This window comes from Lepidochelys kempii, chromosome 10, assembly GCF_965140265.1.
Source record: "Lepidochelys kempii isolate rLepKem1 chromosome 10, rLepKem1.hap2, whole genome shotgun sequence".
In the NCBI taxonomy this organism is placed as follows: domain Eukaryota; kingdom Metazoa; phylum Chordata; order Testudines; family Cheloniidae; genus Lepidochelys; species Lepidochelys kempii.
In genome coordinates this window covers 65,269,421-65,285,546 of record NC_133265.1, presented here as the reverse complement: position 1 = coordinate 65,285,546, position 16,126 = coordinate 65,269,421, and the positions used below count along the sequence as shown (strand labels likewise).

Here is a 16,126-nt window from a genome sequence, read left to right as displayed (position 1 = left end):
GAAAGCTTGGAAAAGAAACCAGTCCTGATTTCCCATTCCTTCCTCTAACTGCTATGTTACATTACCTTTCCTAATGTATAAGTCCCTTTGCTTTCAGTTTTATTTTGTTTTGTTTTTTTAATTTTCTCAGGAATTTATCAGTGTTGTTTACAGAAATTTAAAGTTAAGTGAAAATCAGTGCAAAAAATTAATTTCACAATTTTCTGAGTAATACCAGAGTTAATGCTGAGAGTTGGGAGGACAGAAAAAGAGCGACAAATAGAGGAAGGTAAGAGTACTAAAAGATAAAGTAGTTAAATGTTGCAGTTTATTAATGAGCCGTACATTAACAGAATGTACATAGATACGTGCACGCACACACACACACGTTCATGTGCATCTGTCTTCCTCTACATTGCCTTACTTTAACAGACAGCCTCTTCTTTGTGCTCTTAGAATAGCATTATTAACATCAACACATCTACTTAATGTAATGTATTGAATTTTTCTTAACATAATCAGTATTTTCATGTACCTGAATGGCCCAAAATTTTGGTAAAAATCAATTAAAAAAACAAATTATAGCTTTTTTTAAACCTGGGAATTTTTCATTAAATACTGAAAACAAAGGGCCTTATCAGTGTATGAATCTGAGTGTCTTGGGTAATTACATTTTCTTTTTCTCTGTGTTGATCTTTGGAAGACCCACACAGCTGAGGAGAAATTGACTGGGCTACACTTAGTATAAAGTAATCACACTTGAAAAACACAAATGTGTTCCTCTGATCTTTCGATTATGGTAATCTAAGTATTCAGATATTTTGTTTTGTTCACGTATGGATCCTAACTAAAATATGAATTTTAAATTGAGTGTCCCTTCAAAATAATCCTCCTGCAAAATAGTATGATTCTTATTTTCAAGAGACAAGTTGGGTGAGGTAATATCTGTTGTTAGACCAAATTCTGTTGGTGAGAGAGACAAGCTTTCAAGCCCCACAGGCCTCTTCTTCAGGTCTGGAGAAGGAATCAGAGTATCTGAGAAGTTGGTCCAATAAAAGACATTACCTCAGCTACTGTGTGTGTCTCAAAGAAATATGTAGCATCTCAGCCTTAATGCTATCTTGCCATTATTGCATATATAACTGGCTTTCATCATAAACGAGGTGGGGATTATCATGTCAACTAAAGCAAATCTTTCCAACCAAAGCATACCAACTGCAAAATCATGACAGATTAAGATTAGATTTTCACCTGTTTTAAAATACTCAGTGAATGGGTAGCAAATTAAACTTTCAACTTTGTGTAAAGCTTGTGCTGTGATAAAACAGGCAGTCTTGAACTCATACCTGAATATGAATTTCAAATATATTTTCGTTCTGCAGCCATAAACCATTACTCTCTACTGTATTTTCTTTGGACCTAGTACCTTTAAGGATGTATGATGGTGGAAGATCTGTAGGGGGGAAAATAAGTTCACACAACATAAATGTTTGAATGGAGACCAGTTTACCTGAACATGATAGTATTATCTTGGAAATACAATTTTAAATCTGTCAGAGTATAATTATATTTCAGACAGTATTACAAGGGCTGTTTCTGTTGTTGTCCAGTTAGACTGCATATTTACTGTTCCTTGAATACATGCCACTTAGAAGTCAAATAATTATAGTAACACTGGTTTCTGTGTTTCCAAAGTTGGTCTTAAAATAGATGAAGTGTGTGACTTGTCTGCATATTTAAGTTATTATGGAAGATTTGAAACACAAGATTCAGGAGCAAAATTGGAAAAACTGCTTTAAAATGATAGAATCTATGTTTTTGCCCTACTATGTTTTGCAACTAGACTTCTTGTTTCCAGGCTTTAAATAGTAAAACAATCAGCTTTATTCTGTTTTTCTGAAATGTAGCCTATGCATCTGTTTTCTCACATTGTAGGTGGTGAAAAAATATCTGAGTCCTAACATTGCTTTCCTAGATAGAAGACAAGAGATCCTATTTTAATGGGTAATATTGAATGCCATTACGTTACAATGAACAAAAACTTTTCTAAGATTAAACATACAGTGCTATAACTATAGGACAAAGTTTACCAGTCTGGTCCTGCTAGTGTCATCTTCTGTCTTTGCAGCTGTTGATGACTACAGTAGCTCTTATATAGAAAACAAAGGGTCACTTCAGTATATATGTCATCTTGGCAGAGTTGTAATTGTTGGACTGAAATATATAATGAGCGACTGCATAACGTTTTGTAAGTTAAAACAGAACATCAATATGAAGGGCAAAACTCTCTTCCCTATAAAATTGACATGTATTACAGTATTGACAACCTCAAAGGTTTAAAAATCCTCAGCTAGAACCCCCCAAAATCATGACATTTTGTTAGAGAAAGGAGATTGTGTATTTGGTCTTCCTTTTGACAAAAATTGGGGAAGAGGTAAATAATGAAGACAGATTGCTGATTCAGAGCAATCTGGATCACTTGGTAAAATGGGCCAAAGCATACCATATGTGTTTTAATATGGGTAAATATATACATCTAGGAACAAAGAACGTAGGCCCTACTTACAAGGTGGAGGACTCTCTGTTCTGGGAAGCAATGACTCTGAAAAAGATAAAAGGGATTATGGTGGATAATCAGCTGAACATGAACTCAGTGTGATTCGATCCTGAGATGCATAAACATCAGAATCTTCAGTAGGAGTAGAGAGGTTATTTTACTTCTGTATTTGGCACTGTTATGACTACTGCTGAAATACTGTGTCCTGTTCTGGTGCCCCCTATTAAAGAAGGATATTGATAAATTGAGGGCCGGATGTCAGAGAAGAGCTATGAGAATGATTAAAGGATTAGAAAACATGATAGATTCAAAGAGCTAATAAGAATATAACAGTAGGGATTTATTATCGACCACCTGACCAGGACAGTGATAGTGACGATGAAATGCGAAGGGAGATTAGAGAGGCTATCAAAATTAAAAACTCAATAATAGTGGGGGATTTCAGTTATCCCCATATTGACTGGGTACATGTCCCCTCAGGATGGAATGCAGAGACAAAATTTCTCGATACTTTAAATGACTGCTTTTTGGAGCAGCTGGTAGAGGAACCCACAAGGGGAGAGGCAACTCTCGATCTAGTCCTGAGTGGAGTGCAGGATCTGGTCCAAGAAGTAACTATAACAGGACCGCTTGGAAATAGTGACCATAATATAACACCATTAAACATTCCTGTGGTGGGAAGAACACCTCAACAGCCCAACACTGTGGCATTTAATTTCAGAAAGGGGAACTATGCAAAAATGAGGAGGTTAGTTAAACAGAAATTAAAAGGTACAGTGACTAGAGTGAAATCCCTGCAAGCTGCATGGACACTTTTCAAAGACACCATAATAAAGGCACTAGATCATTGTCTGTTAGGTTCACTCCTTCTGGGGCACCTGGCATTGGCCATTGTCGGTAGACAGGATACTGGGCTGGATGGACCTTTGATCTGACCCAGTATGGCCATTCCTATGCTCATTTTGATAACTCTTAACCGTCTCTTTTTTTTATTACAGTCTATAAGTATCTACAAGAGGAACAAATATTTAATGATGGTCTCTTCAATGTAGCAGAAAATGGTATAACATGATCCAGTGACTGGAAGTTAAAACTAGACAAGTTCAGAGTGGAAATAAAGCATAATTTTTTGACAGTGAGGTTAATTAACCATTGGAACAATTTACCAAGGGTTGTGGTGAATTATCCATCATTGACCATTTTTAAATAAAAAATGCATGCTTTTCTAAAAGATATGTCTTAGGAATTATTTGCGGGGATTTCTGTGGCCTGTATTATACACAAAGTCAGATTGGATGATCACAATGGTCCCTTCTGGCCTTGTAATCTATGAACTCGGAGTAATTGTACAGATGCCTTAACAGGTGAAGATAATCTCAGTGAATTGGAGACAGACTACAGAATGCAGAGCCCCTCTTTACAGGAAATCCTAAACTCCTGCCTTAGTCAATGATGGGTCTCATCAGCTATTTTTGATTGTTGCATTTGACCTTAAAGACTATGCCATGATCAAATAAATCATGAAAAGTGTTGGAGTTTGGGGAAGGAAGGGTAAAGAGAAGTCTTTTTTATGACAGAGTTCTACAGTGACCTGACATCAAGTAATGATCTCTGTATTTCTACACACATTCCCTAAAACCCTGTTGGGAACACAGTCTCAGCCTGATGAGACATTGGACTTCAGACACCTCACAGCTGTACAGATGAGAGAGGCAGTGACCAATGGTCCTAAAAAATATGATCTTCTCCATGCTTGAAAAGCATTCTTGGAAGTGCATTGCATTACTGAAGCTTACTCATTCCAGAATTCCTACCTAGGATACTTTCACAAAATACTTAGTTCTTTCTCCTGTCTCACTTTGTTGGCCATTAGGTTGATCAGAAGGGCACCTGGCTGTTTAAAAACAGAGAAAGGTGGTGCAAATTCATGAGGGCAATCTTAACATTATGACACTAGTGACATGAAGTATTTCCCCATCTGGACGACAAATAACTGGAAAGCCTATTTATGGTGCTGGTCAGTGCTCATGTGTTGCATAGTATCTGGGCCAAAACTGTCTCGTATTGCTAGGAAGAAATAGAACTGGAATAACCATTTGGAAGTTCTTCGGCCATTCATGAACAATGCCGTATTTGTATATCTAAATGGCTTTGGCCTGACTACACAACCCTTTATGGAAATGGGTTAGCTGTATATGAGCGGAAATTGCTATGTCCAAGAGAGCTACTGTTTGTTCATGAGCACTTCTCCCATTTTTGTTCTTGGGCAAATCCTGAGTTGGAGCTATTATGGTGCAAATACTTGGTAATTAATTAGGTCCTTTTGGACTATCATAAAAACTAAGAATTAATTCAGAATAGAAGGATTTGTGTGAATCTCTGTCTGAGGTACTTATAACTCCCTTTAATTTGTTATCTGAGCACAATTTTTAATGGATTTACCCTCACCACACCCCTGTGAGGCAGGGAAGTGTTATCAATTTTATAGATGGGGAACTGAGCTACTGGGCGACTAATTGGCATTCCCAATGTCACACAGGAAGTCTCAAGTTGGGAGGAAATTTAACTTGGGTCTCCCAAGTCCCATGTGAGTGACCTAACTACTGTACCATTTTTCCTCTGCATGAAGCTTTGTGAGTTGTAGTGAAGTTGCTCAAGATGGTTCTCGTTCATTATTTAGTTGCCAAAAGTGCAGCTGATTAGCACAAAGGTACTTGCTCTACTGTGATGCAGACTTTGGTGGATCACATGTTGTAGATTTTATATATTAATGTGCTATAAGTGGGCAAATTTCATAATGTAATAAGCATTTTTGAGAACTATTAGTAGTTACTGGATGATAGGTCGTCTGGTCATGTTCTGAAACACTACCACATGGTTTTCCATTTCCAGTTGGTTTCCTTTTTTGTAGTTGACATCGTCACAGTTGTATCCTCCTCCTGCGTTTCCTGCTAAAACTTCAAGAGCTACCATCGTACTATCACCTTAACCATAAACTTCTAATGTTTACCTATCTTTACAGCAGATTAGGTCTTCTTGGATGATGCATTAGTTCTTTCTCAGTGCATAACTCTATTGCAAAGCGATTGAAGAGAGGGAAGTTTTTCCAGAAATGCAGTTTGGTAGATGCAACACTTCACTTTATTGTTGCTTCCATTATTTAACTTTTCCTTAGTTTTTAAGTACTCTTAATATCGCTTTCATTTCTAAAATAGTAAACTTCATCTATACTGCTTGTCTGATTGGTTTCTTCTTTTGCTTTTCGGATTGTCTTTGGTAAATATTTCATTTAATATATACAATAACAAAGATGTGAAAACTTAATCCTTGCAACTGTCCCACAGCAAGTGGTCACTCGGTCCTAGTCACATTTCATTTGGAAAACTCTGTAGAAGGTGTGGAATGCAGGGGACAGAGCACTGCTTATTACACATGATACACTATGTTGCAGGGTTGCCAGCTACTGGAAGAGTGGAAATTAAGACCAATTAAATTCCTTTGGTTGGCGTCACTGGAGTTCTTGTCTGCATTGGGGATAAAGCAGGCTTAGAAATCCACATTCCACAACCAACCAAATTTGAGTCTAGCCCCTGAATATAACTAGAGTACAGGTGTCAGTCTCACTTCAGCAGCCTCTGACAGTGTATTAAGTATGGGTGCAAAGTGATCTTTTTTCAACTCAAAGTGAAATCATTACAGCCCATCTATTTTTGGCTCAGTGTAAAAGGGGCTAAACAATTTAGCAAACCTTTTAGATTAGTCATTTTGGGGCTCTTGTCTTTCAAAATGATTTTGAAAAGACGGTATGACAAAATTTCATTTTTATTTATGTGGTAACTTTGATCTAATCTTCATGGCAAAATTTGTTAATGTTCTTGAAACACAAAAATTGCAGATGGAATAAAGAAAAGGAGTACTTGTGGCACCTTAGAGACTAACCAATTTATTTGAGCATAAACTTTCGTGAGCTAGAGCTCACTTCATTGGATGCACCGGCTGCAGGCACAACCCCCCGCATCTCCCATTAGCTGGGGGAGAGGGTCAGAGAGACCATCACTAGTCGCTGGGCGGCGTCAGCCATGGAGGCAGCAGCATTAGTTGCCAGCGAGAGTCAGCCGTGGAATGAATATAAACAAGTCAAAATACAGAACACAACTATCTGATGCACATCTTGCTACAATCCTGAAGGTTTCAACTGCTCAGTCACTGAGGCCAAACATCAACAAACTGACAGAACTGAAGCGTTGCCAGGTGTCTGGCAAACACTAAAAACTCTCTGGCAGGCGAAGAATTGTCTAAAGTTGTATGACAGTTTTATTATTTCTAAGAAATTCAAAATAAAAAATATAAACATTTGCTTTCTGAACACTATCTTCAGTGCTGTTATTGGCCCTCTGGGAGGATTTGAGAACTTTCACTGACCCTAAGGTAGATTGAGTTTGAGACCCCTGAACTACCTGAAGTGGGGTTCCAAAGAGGGTGGAGCTAGGCAGTTCTCAGTGGTGGCAGATGACAGAACAAGAAGCAATGGTCTCAAGTTGCAGTGAGTGAGGTCTAGGTTGGATATTAGGAAACACTATTTCACTAGGAGGGTGGTGAAGCACTGGAATGGGTTACCTAGGGAGGTTTTTAAGGCCCAGCGTAACAAACCCCTGGCTGGGATGATTTAGTTGGTGTTGGTCCTACTTTGAGCAGCGGGTTGGACGAGATGACCTCCTCAGGTCTCTTCCAATCCTAATATTCTGTGATGCTTTCAGTTAAGATGCAATTATTATGAAAGCCTACACAACTGTGCCCCACTTACATCTCTAACCTAGTGTCTTTGTACACTCCATCCTACCCTCTCTCCTGACTATTGCCTCCGCTGCAAGCTTCCAATTCCAGTCCTTTAAAATTAATTGATTTTTATCTGGAGCTTTGAAAATGTGAAGGCCAGCATAAATGCCGCATGTTGTTCCATGCCAGCTCCTATGCTTGCTGCATCCTTCCAATCAACATTTGTCAGTTGTTTTCCAGCTCATTCAAATCATTCCAAAAATCCACCTGTACCAACAGGCTGGCTGATTTCCTGATTGGTGCTTGTGTTAATTGCAATGCATCCCTGCGAATTTTAAGATTGTAAGCTCTTGAGGAGAATGCCCTTATTTAGTGGACATGATGGATGTTTGAGTTATAATCCTGACGAGTAAAGAGAGAAATGGAAAAGAGGATGAAGGTGATTCCTTTTGGTTTGTGATATTACGCTTGAGAGGATGTTGCATTCCCACCAACCAACCATGATCTTTCCATAGGGCATCAACGGAGGAGAAAGAGGAGTGCTGTTTCCCTGTGTTTACTTGTTACTGGTTGAATGGTTTCCTTAAAAGAATATAAGGGGAGTCATGATGAGACTAGATTTTCTCATAAAGACCATACTTTTTACATATTTAAATCATATTACTTTTTACATCATATTTACAACTAGTAAACGTGTCTGAACTCGTTATTTGAGCTACCTTTTCTTCCACTGATTTTCCAGTTTATTTTGGACTTCTAAATGCTGTCTTAGGCACCTGATTGTTTAAACAGCCTTAGGACTGCTAGTACTTTTTAAAATGCATTTTCCCAGTGTAAATAGCTTGGTCATTACTTAAGAGTTTAAACGGGCAGTTCCTTATATGATTTAAAAATCTTAAATGTGTCAAATGCCCTAAGTAAAGAGAATCTGTTAATGATTTGCAGGATAACTGCTACCAGTCGTTAACTTCTTGTTTAACCACTGACTCTATTAATGTTTTTTTCCTTTCTTAAGAATGTTAAACTGTCAGCTGAAGTAGAACCATTTATTCCTCAGAAGAAGGGTCCTGATACACTTATGATATCTATGGCTCTCCCTAATGACGGTGGAGGTGTTAACGGAGTGGAACCAACTCCTATTCCCAGCTACCTGATTACTTGCTACCCATTTGTACAGGAAAACCAGGCCAACAGGTAATTTGTGGTTGTGATCCTATATGGAAAATAGCACTGACTTTTAAATAAGAATTTGAATTTCCCTTCCATCAAAGATGTGCCTGGAATCAATAAAGTGTCTATATAAACATTGATTTCATAGAATTATTGGTAAGCCTGAGAACTTCCTTGCTGCATTTAGTTACTCTTCTGACCCCTCCTGGGTGAGGATAGAATTTCTATGACCCTGGATAATGTTCTCCCCATTTTTCTCCTTTAATCCCCTCCATTCTTAGATTTCTTGTTCGTTCTTTCTTGCCTTGGTCAGAGGACTGACCACAGATCCTTCTCGAAACCATCTGCTCCACTCTTAAACCTTCCAGAGCCAGTCAAACGAGTCTCTGAATTGTACCCTGCCACCTCTAAAACAAGGTACTAAGAGAAAGGGTCTAACTTGGATCCCTGAATGGTAGAACAGTATGCTGTTAGCAGTCTGAGGCCTTCCCATAACTAACTTTATTTGCACAGTGCATGTGCAAGACTGCATGATGCATTAAACTGAGCATGGGAAAGGATTAGAAACTGGAAGCCCCTTATTCTAGTCCCAGCTCTGCCATTCGCTAGTTTTTTAGCCATGAAGACCTTTATCCTCTCCATATTTGTGTTCCTATGTAGGATGGGAGTAATGCTTTCCTACTTCATAGGAATGTTACAAGGCTTAGTCAGTGTCTATATGGCACCTTAAAATGCTACAGTGTATAAATTGCTAAAAATACTTAACAGTAGGGACTTTTTTTAATCCCACTCTTGCTGTTATGGCAGCGGGACCCATGGGATACCAGTCCCACAGCAGGGCTCAACACCACTGTCCCTCTCCTAGGAACTGGCTTGTGCAGATTTGCACAATTGTCATGAATTTTTACCCTTATCTTCCCCTCTTCTTTCTAACACATATCTACAGCCTTCCCTACACAGTGATCTCCCTAGTCCTAGGGAGAGGAGGGGAATTGGGCTCAGAGTTCCTGTGGGGCTATTTTGGTTGTACTCGGCAGTAGAGTTTGGGATGCGGGGGGGGGAGACCATTGCACTGCACTGCACTTGCTCTCAGTGCTTCAAGGAGCAGAGAACTTACTTGAGTCGTAGGTGTCTGTCTTCATGTGCGCTCTCAAAGGCTGCATTAGGGAACCTAGGAGCCTGGGATAAAATGTGAGCTGATGGCTTGTTTTCCCATGTCTATCAAAACGTTATTTGTCCTGGATAAGTAGGTGAACGTAAGACTAAACTATTGCTACCATATCTATCTGTACATTTATCTGGTGTGTCTCCAAGTATTTAATCCATTTTCATTTTCTGATGTGTTGAAATAATTTGAACTACAGTATAAACAAACTATAAATATATATACATGCCTCTAATTTGAAAGTTTGTTATAAACAGCTTTCTGTGTTGTGGTGAAAATTTTTTCTTGACAATTATTTTGTCATAAGATTAGTTTCTTCTGGCATATTTTTTTTTATTGCTTAGTATAATGTTAACATTCTTTTGCTTCATAAAAATTTAGATCTTTAGGTTGAACAGTTTTGTTTACCACTGTATCTTGTGTATTTTGTACAGAGTCCTTGAATGCAGTTGGAATTACATTATTTCAGTCATGCTTTCAAAATATATATTGCACACTAGGAATTTTTAACAGTTAAGCATTTGAGTTAAGCTATTAAAAGCTAAGAGTTCATGAAACAGTTTGCACTAATTTCTTTTTCAGAATAAAGGACTAAGTTACTAGTAAACTCACACCAGTTATATGTAACTATTCAGCAATTTTATTCTTTCCCTTTTGGTTTTACAGACAATTTCCATTATATAATAATGACATCAGATGGCAGCAGCCAAACCCAAGCCCCACAGGACCATACCTTGCATATCCTATTATATCTGCTCAACCACCAGTCTCTACAGAGTATACGTATTACCAGTTTATGCCAGCACCATGTGCACAAGTCATGGGTTTCTATCATCCTTTTCCTGCACCCTACTCTGCACCCTTCCAGACAGCAAGTGCTGTAAGTACAGTTACAACAGAATGCGTTGATCGCCCAAACCAGCCAGGCCAAGTCTTTCCATTATCCAGACAGCGAAGCAAAAGCAGTAACAGGGGACCAGCTGCGCAAAAGGTAAGCGTGTTATTTTTGAGCCCTAATTAACAGAGCAAATAATAGAATCATGTGAAAACGTCTTGGCACAAAAAATGAACTGCTTTTTCGTCCTATATATTTTTGTTCAACAGCATAGGACAAGTATGTATAATAATTTTCTCTACCCCTGGTTTCTTCTGAAGCAGTGTAAATTTATATAGTTATAAAGTATGACAGTGATGCTTTAATTTTACACAATTAGTATTTCAAAGGACTTAACAAGATCATCCTATTGTGACTGTTGTACTGTAAGAAACTAGATATACTATCTGAGGGGTGATGCTGTTGGCTTTAGGGAGCTGGGAGACAGGTTGTTTGAAGGTCGTATACGGCCAACAGCTGCTTCATTGGATGTTGTTGACTACCACGGAGGATTTTTTTTCTCTCTGGCTCTTGAATATTGCATAAGTAATTTTAAAACAGTAGGTTGGTGGTTTTCAAACTTTTTTTCATTTGCGGACCCCTAAAAAGTTTCAGATGGAGGTGTGGACCCCTTGGGAAATCTTAGACATTGTCTGCAGACCACAGATTGAAAACCACTGTAGTAGGTGATTTATCATGCCACATGCACTAGGCTGCTTACATCCAACAGCATTTCTGAGGGCTTTATTGGAACACGTTTTAGGTACATATATGTCCTAAGAAGCACTGGTTATATTGAAGTAGAAGAAGTCCATTAATATGTTTACTTCACAAACAGAGCGTCTCTTAGCTTAGTCCTTTTGCTTTTGTAGAAATACATTAATTATATTAAACTGCAACAAAACTCTCCTCTCTTGCTCCCCAGTAGTTGTCTAGCATTAGCTGCTTAGGTAATAGTCTCCAAAACTTGTTGGCTTACAGTATAATATAGTATTTGTAGTTCCTTAAACTAAGCTGCATGGAAGATATTGAGAACTTCTTCAAACTGATAGATGCTAGAATGTGATCCAAAATAGTATCAACCTTGTGAACTACTGGAGAACGTTACTCATAATCTCTTGTTTCAAACAGGTAATTTCTATAAAGAATCTGTTAGAACTTCATAAAAATTGTAATAGCACTAACCAAACAATTTTTAACTGTCATATTTAAGTAATATGTCTCATGTATATATTTGATCTTTTAAAACAGCAATTACAGTTACAGACGCACACAAAAAGCAAAAGGGCTCCAGTGAAAAGTGTAGCTATCCAAAAAGAGACCAGTGCATCAGGCCCTGAGAACAGATCAAAAATTGTGCTGTTGGTTGATGCATCTCAGCAAACAGGTAAGATGTTGTCTTCTTTTGTGTCTAACGAACTGGAACTGCAGCTGTAAGTTAAGGAGGGTTGGACCCACAAGATATCTAACGGAGAACTTCGAGAACCAAAGAAGTGCTGTAGAAAACATGCGGTTGACTCATTAAGTTCTGAGAGAGCAAAGAATGCCAACTAATCAGTGCCACATCATAGGAATGTTGCTGGAGACGTATGACTACTCCTAATTATTAAAGGCTCCTTAACCCGCTTTGGGAAAGAAATGATGGATTGCACCACTAGTGGCCTGACTGACTTTGACTTGGAATCTTATCTTCCTACCTAATTTCTCTAGTAACTTTAAATTGTATGGTACGGTTTGCTTCCTGTCCTAAACTGTAGTTGTATTGTCTTTGAGCTGCTGTCACATTTCATCCCCAAAATGACTGCCATCAGTGGCAGTTGTGATCCCAGTAGAACAAATTATGATTATCTGAAGGCATCAGAGGTGTGAGAGAGCACCCAAAACCTTTAGATGATCAAGGCCGCTGGCTCTGCAGACTTTGAAATCCCCACTCATGGAATCTCAATTTACAGACTGACTGGTGGTTTCTCTAGGACTAAGTTTTGCTGAGTTGAGTTGATATGAAGACTCCAGCTAGCAGTATTTATTAGCTGAAGCCCATGGTGTTAACACTTGGAGTTGAAAAGACACTGTCAGGACTTGTGAGAAAAAGATGTTTGTAAACACTCTTTAGAAAACCTTCCTGAAGCTTGAAACTGCAGTTTTTGTTTTTTATGAACAGAAAATTTCCCCTTATTTCTCACCTGCTCACTCAAACTTCTCCACTGTGTGCATTTAATTCGTTGTAAGGCTGCTAATGAATGGTAGGGTGCAGACACTGATTTTACTTTTAGTTTAAGGTAAGAGTCATGGTTATAGAAATATTGGTAAATTTTTGGGTGGGGGAAAACCCTTGTAAACAATGAAATGGACTTTCCAAATAGCTAGAAAGGTAGGTGGTGTGAGTGTGAGACTTGTGGCAGGACTGATCATTGGGCTCCTGATATATTTTTGGTGGAGGCTGATTGTCAGAAAGTTTTTGAAATCTTGAATCTATAAACATTCTATAGCATGTAGTGAGTCAGTAGGGCTCAATTATATGACTTAACCAGATAAAAACCTCAGTATTGAAGGTTTAACGCCACTTGCTGCAGAGAAGTAGTTCTAAACAAGAACCGTTAATTGCATGACAGTAAGCTTAAACTTTGGTAAGATTTGGGAGGCATGTGTTAAAACTGGAGCCTATCGTTTTATCTAATACTTCATATCTTCCTTTCCATGGCTGTTTTGAAGGAAAACAGTTAACATCAAGTTAAAAAAATTACCTACCTTTAAAAAAATTTCTTTTGCAAAAGTCTTAGTATCTGGCTGCCTGAGGCCTACATGAAATGAATGGTAATCTGTGCGTTTTCTAATGGTTATCACACTTCCATGCTAATTAGAACTCTTGTTGGCAATTGCGGCAGGTACCCCCACTGGACTAATATTAATTGTCTTCGCTCTATCTGTTCTTTGGCAAACTTCTCGTGCCATCAATCTGGAACTTTTCAGGAGTAATAAAATTCACTGGGCTGGGAGAAGGATAAATCTCTTCCAAGAGTGGTCTGCAAAACTACTTTTTTGTTGTTTTTTTGAGACTAGATATAAGAGCAGTTCTAAAAACCACACAGTACATTGGATTTGATATAGTAAAAAAAATTATTGCAAGGGTTTCTTCATAAATTCAGCTTTATGTATCTTCTGGAATGTTTTTCTTTACTGTGGTTGCCTGTTCCATGTCTGCATTTAAAGCAATAATTGCAAGAATCCTGCTGTATGAATATTTAGAGACCCAGAATGCAACTTAATGAGAATTTTGGCTTGACAACCTACATGCTGTTACCTAATTCCCTTGTTTTGAAGACTCTTGTTGTTGGCAACAAAACCTGTTTGTTGGCAAATCCCATTGCCAAAAATAGGTTGCATCTTGATCAAGGGATCGGTTAGTTCAACACAGGTAGATGTGGTAATAGTCTGAAAACTGGATCTTGCTGCTTACTTCATCCAGCACTGTCAGTACATTTCTCTTTTTACTAGTTTGAAAGTTCATGATGCTAAGATTTCTTTTCAATAGGTTTTGTGTTTTCATCACAAATGTTAATGTATCATTAGTAATATTTTCAGCTTTCTAACAGCTGCCACACAATAGTTATACTTCCTTTGTCTTACAGATTTTCCTTCAGAGATAGCTAATAAGTCACTTTCTGAGAGCTCTAGTACAGTGCTATGGAAATCAAAAGGCAGGCGAAGACGTGCATCCCATCCTGCTGCAGAGTCCTCCAGTGAACAAGGGGCCAGTGAAGCTGATATTGACAGCGATAGTGGTTACTGCAGTCCTAAACATAGCAACAATCAGGCTGCTGCTGCTATGACTTCAAAAAATACAGATTCTGGTGCAATGAATGTAGGTGAACATTTGTGAAGTGCCAAGGCTGCTGTTTAATGCTACGATGATAAAAATATTTGCTAAAATGTTCTTTCTTCCTTTTCAGATTGTAGAACCATCAATAAATGCAGGTATAGCTTTTTTTTTTTTTTTTAACTTGCAAAGAAAATCTTGAAGCTGTCACATTTGCTGTGTCATATTATATCTTTATTTACATGTTGCTAGGAATATTCCTGTGTCTTCCTAAATCAGTTAGCGTAGCCATTACCCCATGCTCCTTCAAATCTCTTCTCAAGACCCATCTGTACTATCACACCCATGATCAATTGCTCAATGATAATGAATAGGCAGGTAGCTTGGTAATGATTCATTAATTGCACTTGTCTGTATCTAAAGAGAAAAAAAAAATTGAGGCTTTCAGATATATTCTCAGCTAAGAATACATGCAACCTTGTGTTTCACACTTGCTTCCTGTTTCCTTCCGCGCTGTGTTCTACCTTACTTGTATTTTGTTGCTATTTAGAACACAAGCTGCTTGGGTCAATGACTTGTATTGTATGTTGTACAGGACAGAACAAGGAGGTTCTCATCCTGATCAGGAGTTTTAAACCCTACTGTAATAATAATAAAAAATAACTGTAGAGGAATTGTACTAAATTCAGCCCTGAAAACAGTGGGCAGAAAAGTCAATTGGACTGGCTCACTGTCCATAATATGCAACTATTCTAATGAGCCCACTGTTACATTAGACATTTACCAAGATAATCAAACTTCACTATTGGCAGTTGAGTGCCTATGATTGACTTCTGTTCTCAAAAGCAGGTTTTTTAACCAAATTCTAGAAATCATAAGTATGGAACTGAATTTTTGACAGAGAAGAAACTGTTGCAAGATTCGCATCACAATATTGGTGTGATCTTTTACTTTTAAGTGACAAATTTTCGGTGGTATATACAATCAAAGTAATACAACTTATTGACTTTTCTTTCATACATTTTATTTTGAAATTTCTATTTCTTTCAGCTGCCATAAGTTGGAATAATGTAAATTCCCAGGCAACTCAGAAAAAACCTTGGATAGAACACCCTCAGATATTTGCCAGAGTTGGAAGACCAGCTGAACAAAGAAATAGTTCACAGGTACCTTTAATGTTTTAAAATTAAAACACATTCATTTCTTGTAAATTGCATCTCTCAAATTATTAAGAAGTAACATACAGTAATCAATGCATTAAAATGGAAGTGGAAAGCAAACTTTATATCATGATTTAATCACTCTATGCATTCTATTTATTGCCTTCATACTTTGGCTGCAGTACACATTTGGTAATATTCTGCCTATAATCTCACGTTAAGGAGGGTCTATTTATTCTGGGCATGTCAGTAGTATGTGAAATGGAGAGATGTCTGGAAAGTGTACAATTTAATAATAGAATAATCAATGCAACGATTTTCAGGTACTATATGGACAATTTAACAGATGCTTTAAACAAGTGGAAAATGCTTCAATTTTAGTCTTTGAAAATTGATCAAAATATTTGATATTTTTTAAAATTACTAAATTTATGGCATTTACATTCTCTGTTCTCATTCTTGTCAATTTATTTGCAGCCATCATGATATATTGGTGCCTTTTTATATTGTCAGCATTCCCATTACATTTTCTTTATGCTGCTCTGGTATCTAAGTAGATGGTTTTAAATCAGAAATTGTTTTATGCTAAAATTTGTGCAAGGTCTTGCCGTAGGATGAAATTCTTATA

At 37.7% G+C, this 16,126-nt stretch overlaps 1 protein-coding gene across 3 annotated transcripts in view; it reads left to right on the top strand.

Annotated features, from left to right (window-relative positions):
* Positions 1-16,126, top strand: part of SECISBP2L (SECIS binding protein 2 like) — a 53,648-nt gene that overhangs the window by 4,941 nt on the left and 32,581 nt on the right. For 2 of the 3 annotated variants that reach the window (XM_073303954.1, XM_073303955.1), the window contains 6 exons: positions 8,328-8,506; positions 10,314-10,638; positions 11,773-11,908; positions 14,151-14,383; positions 14,472-14,496; positions 15,389-15,504. In XM_073303954.1, coding sequence (XP_073160055.1) covers positions 8,328-8,506; positions 10,314-10,638; positions 11,773-11,908; positions 14,151-14,383; positions 14,472-14,496; positions 15,389-15,504 — 1,014 coding nt within the window. Of the gene's footprint in view, positions 1-8,327; positions 8,507-8,763; positions 8,900-10,313; positions 10,639-11,772; positions 11,909-14,150; positions 14,384-14,471; positions 14,497-15,388; positions 15,505-16,126 lie in introns of those variants that run through there. The other variant, XM_073303957.1, reaches the window with a different exon arrangement.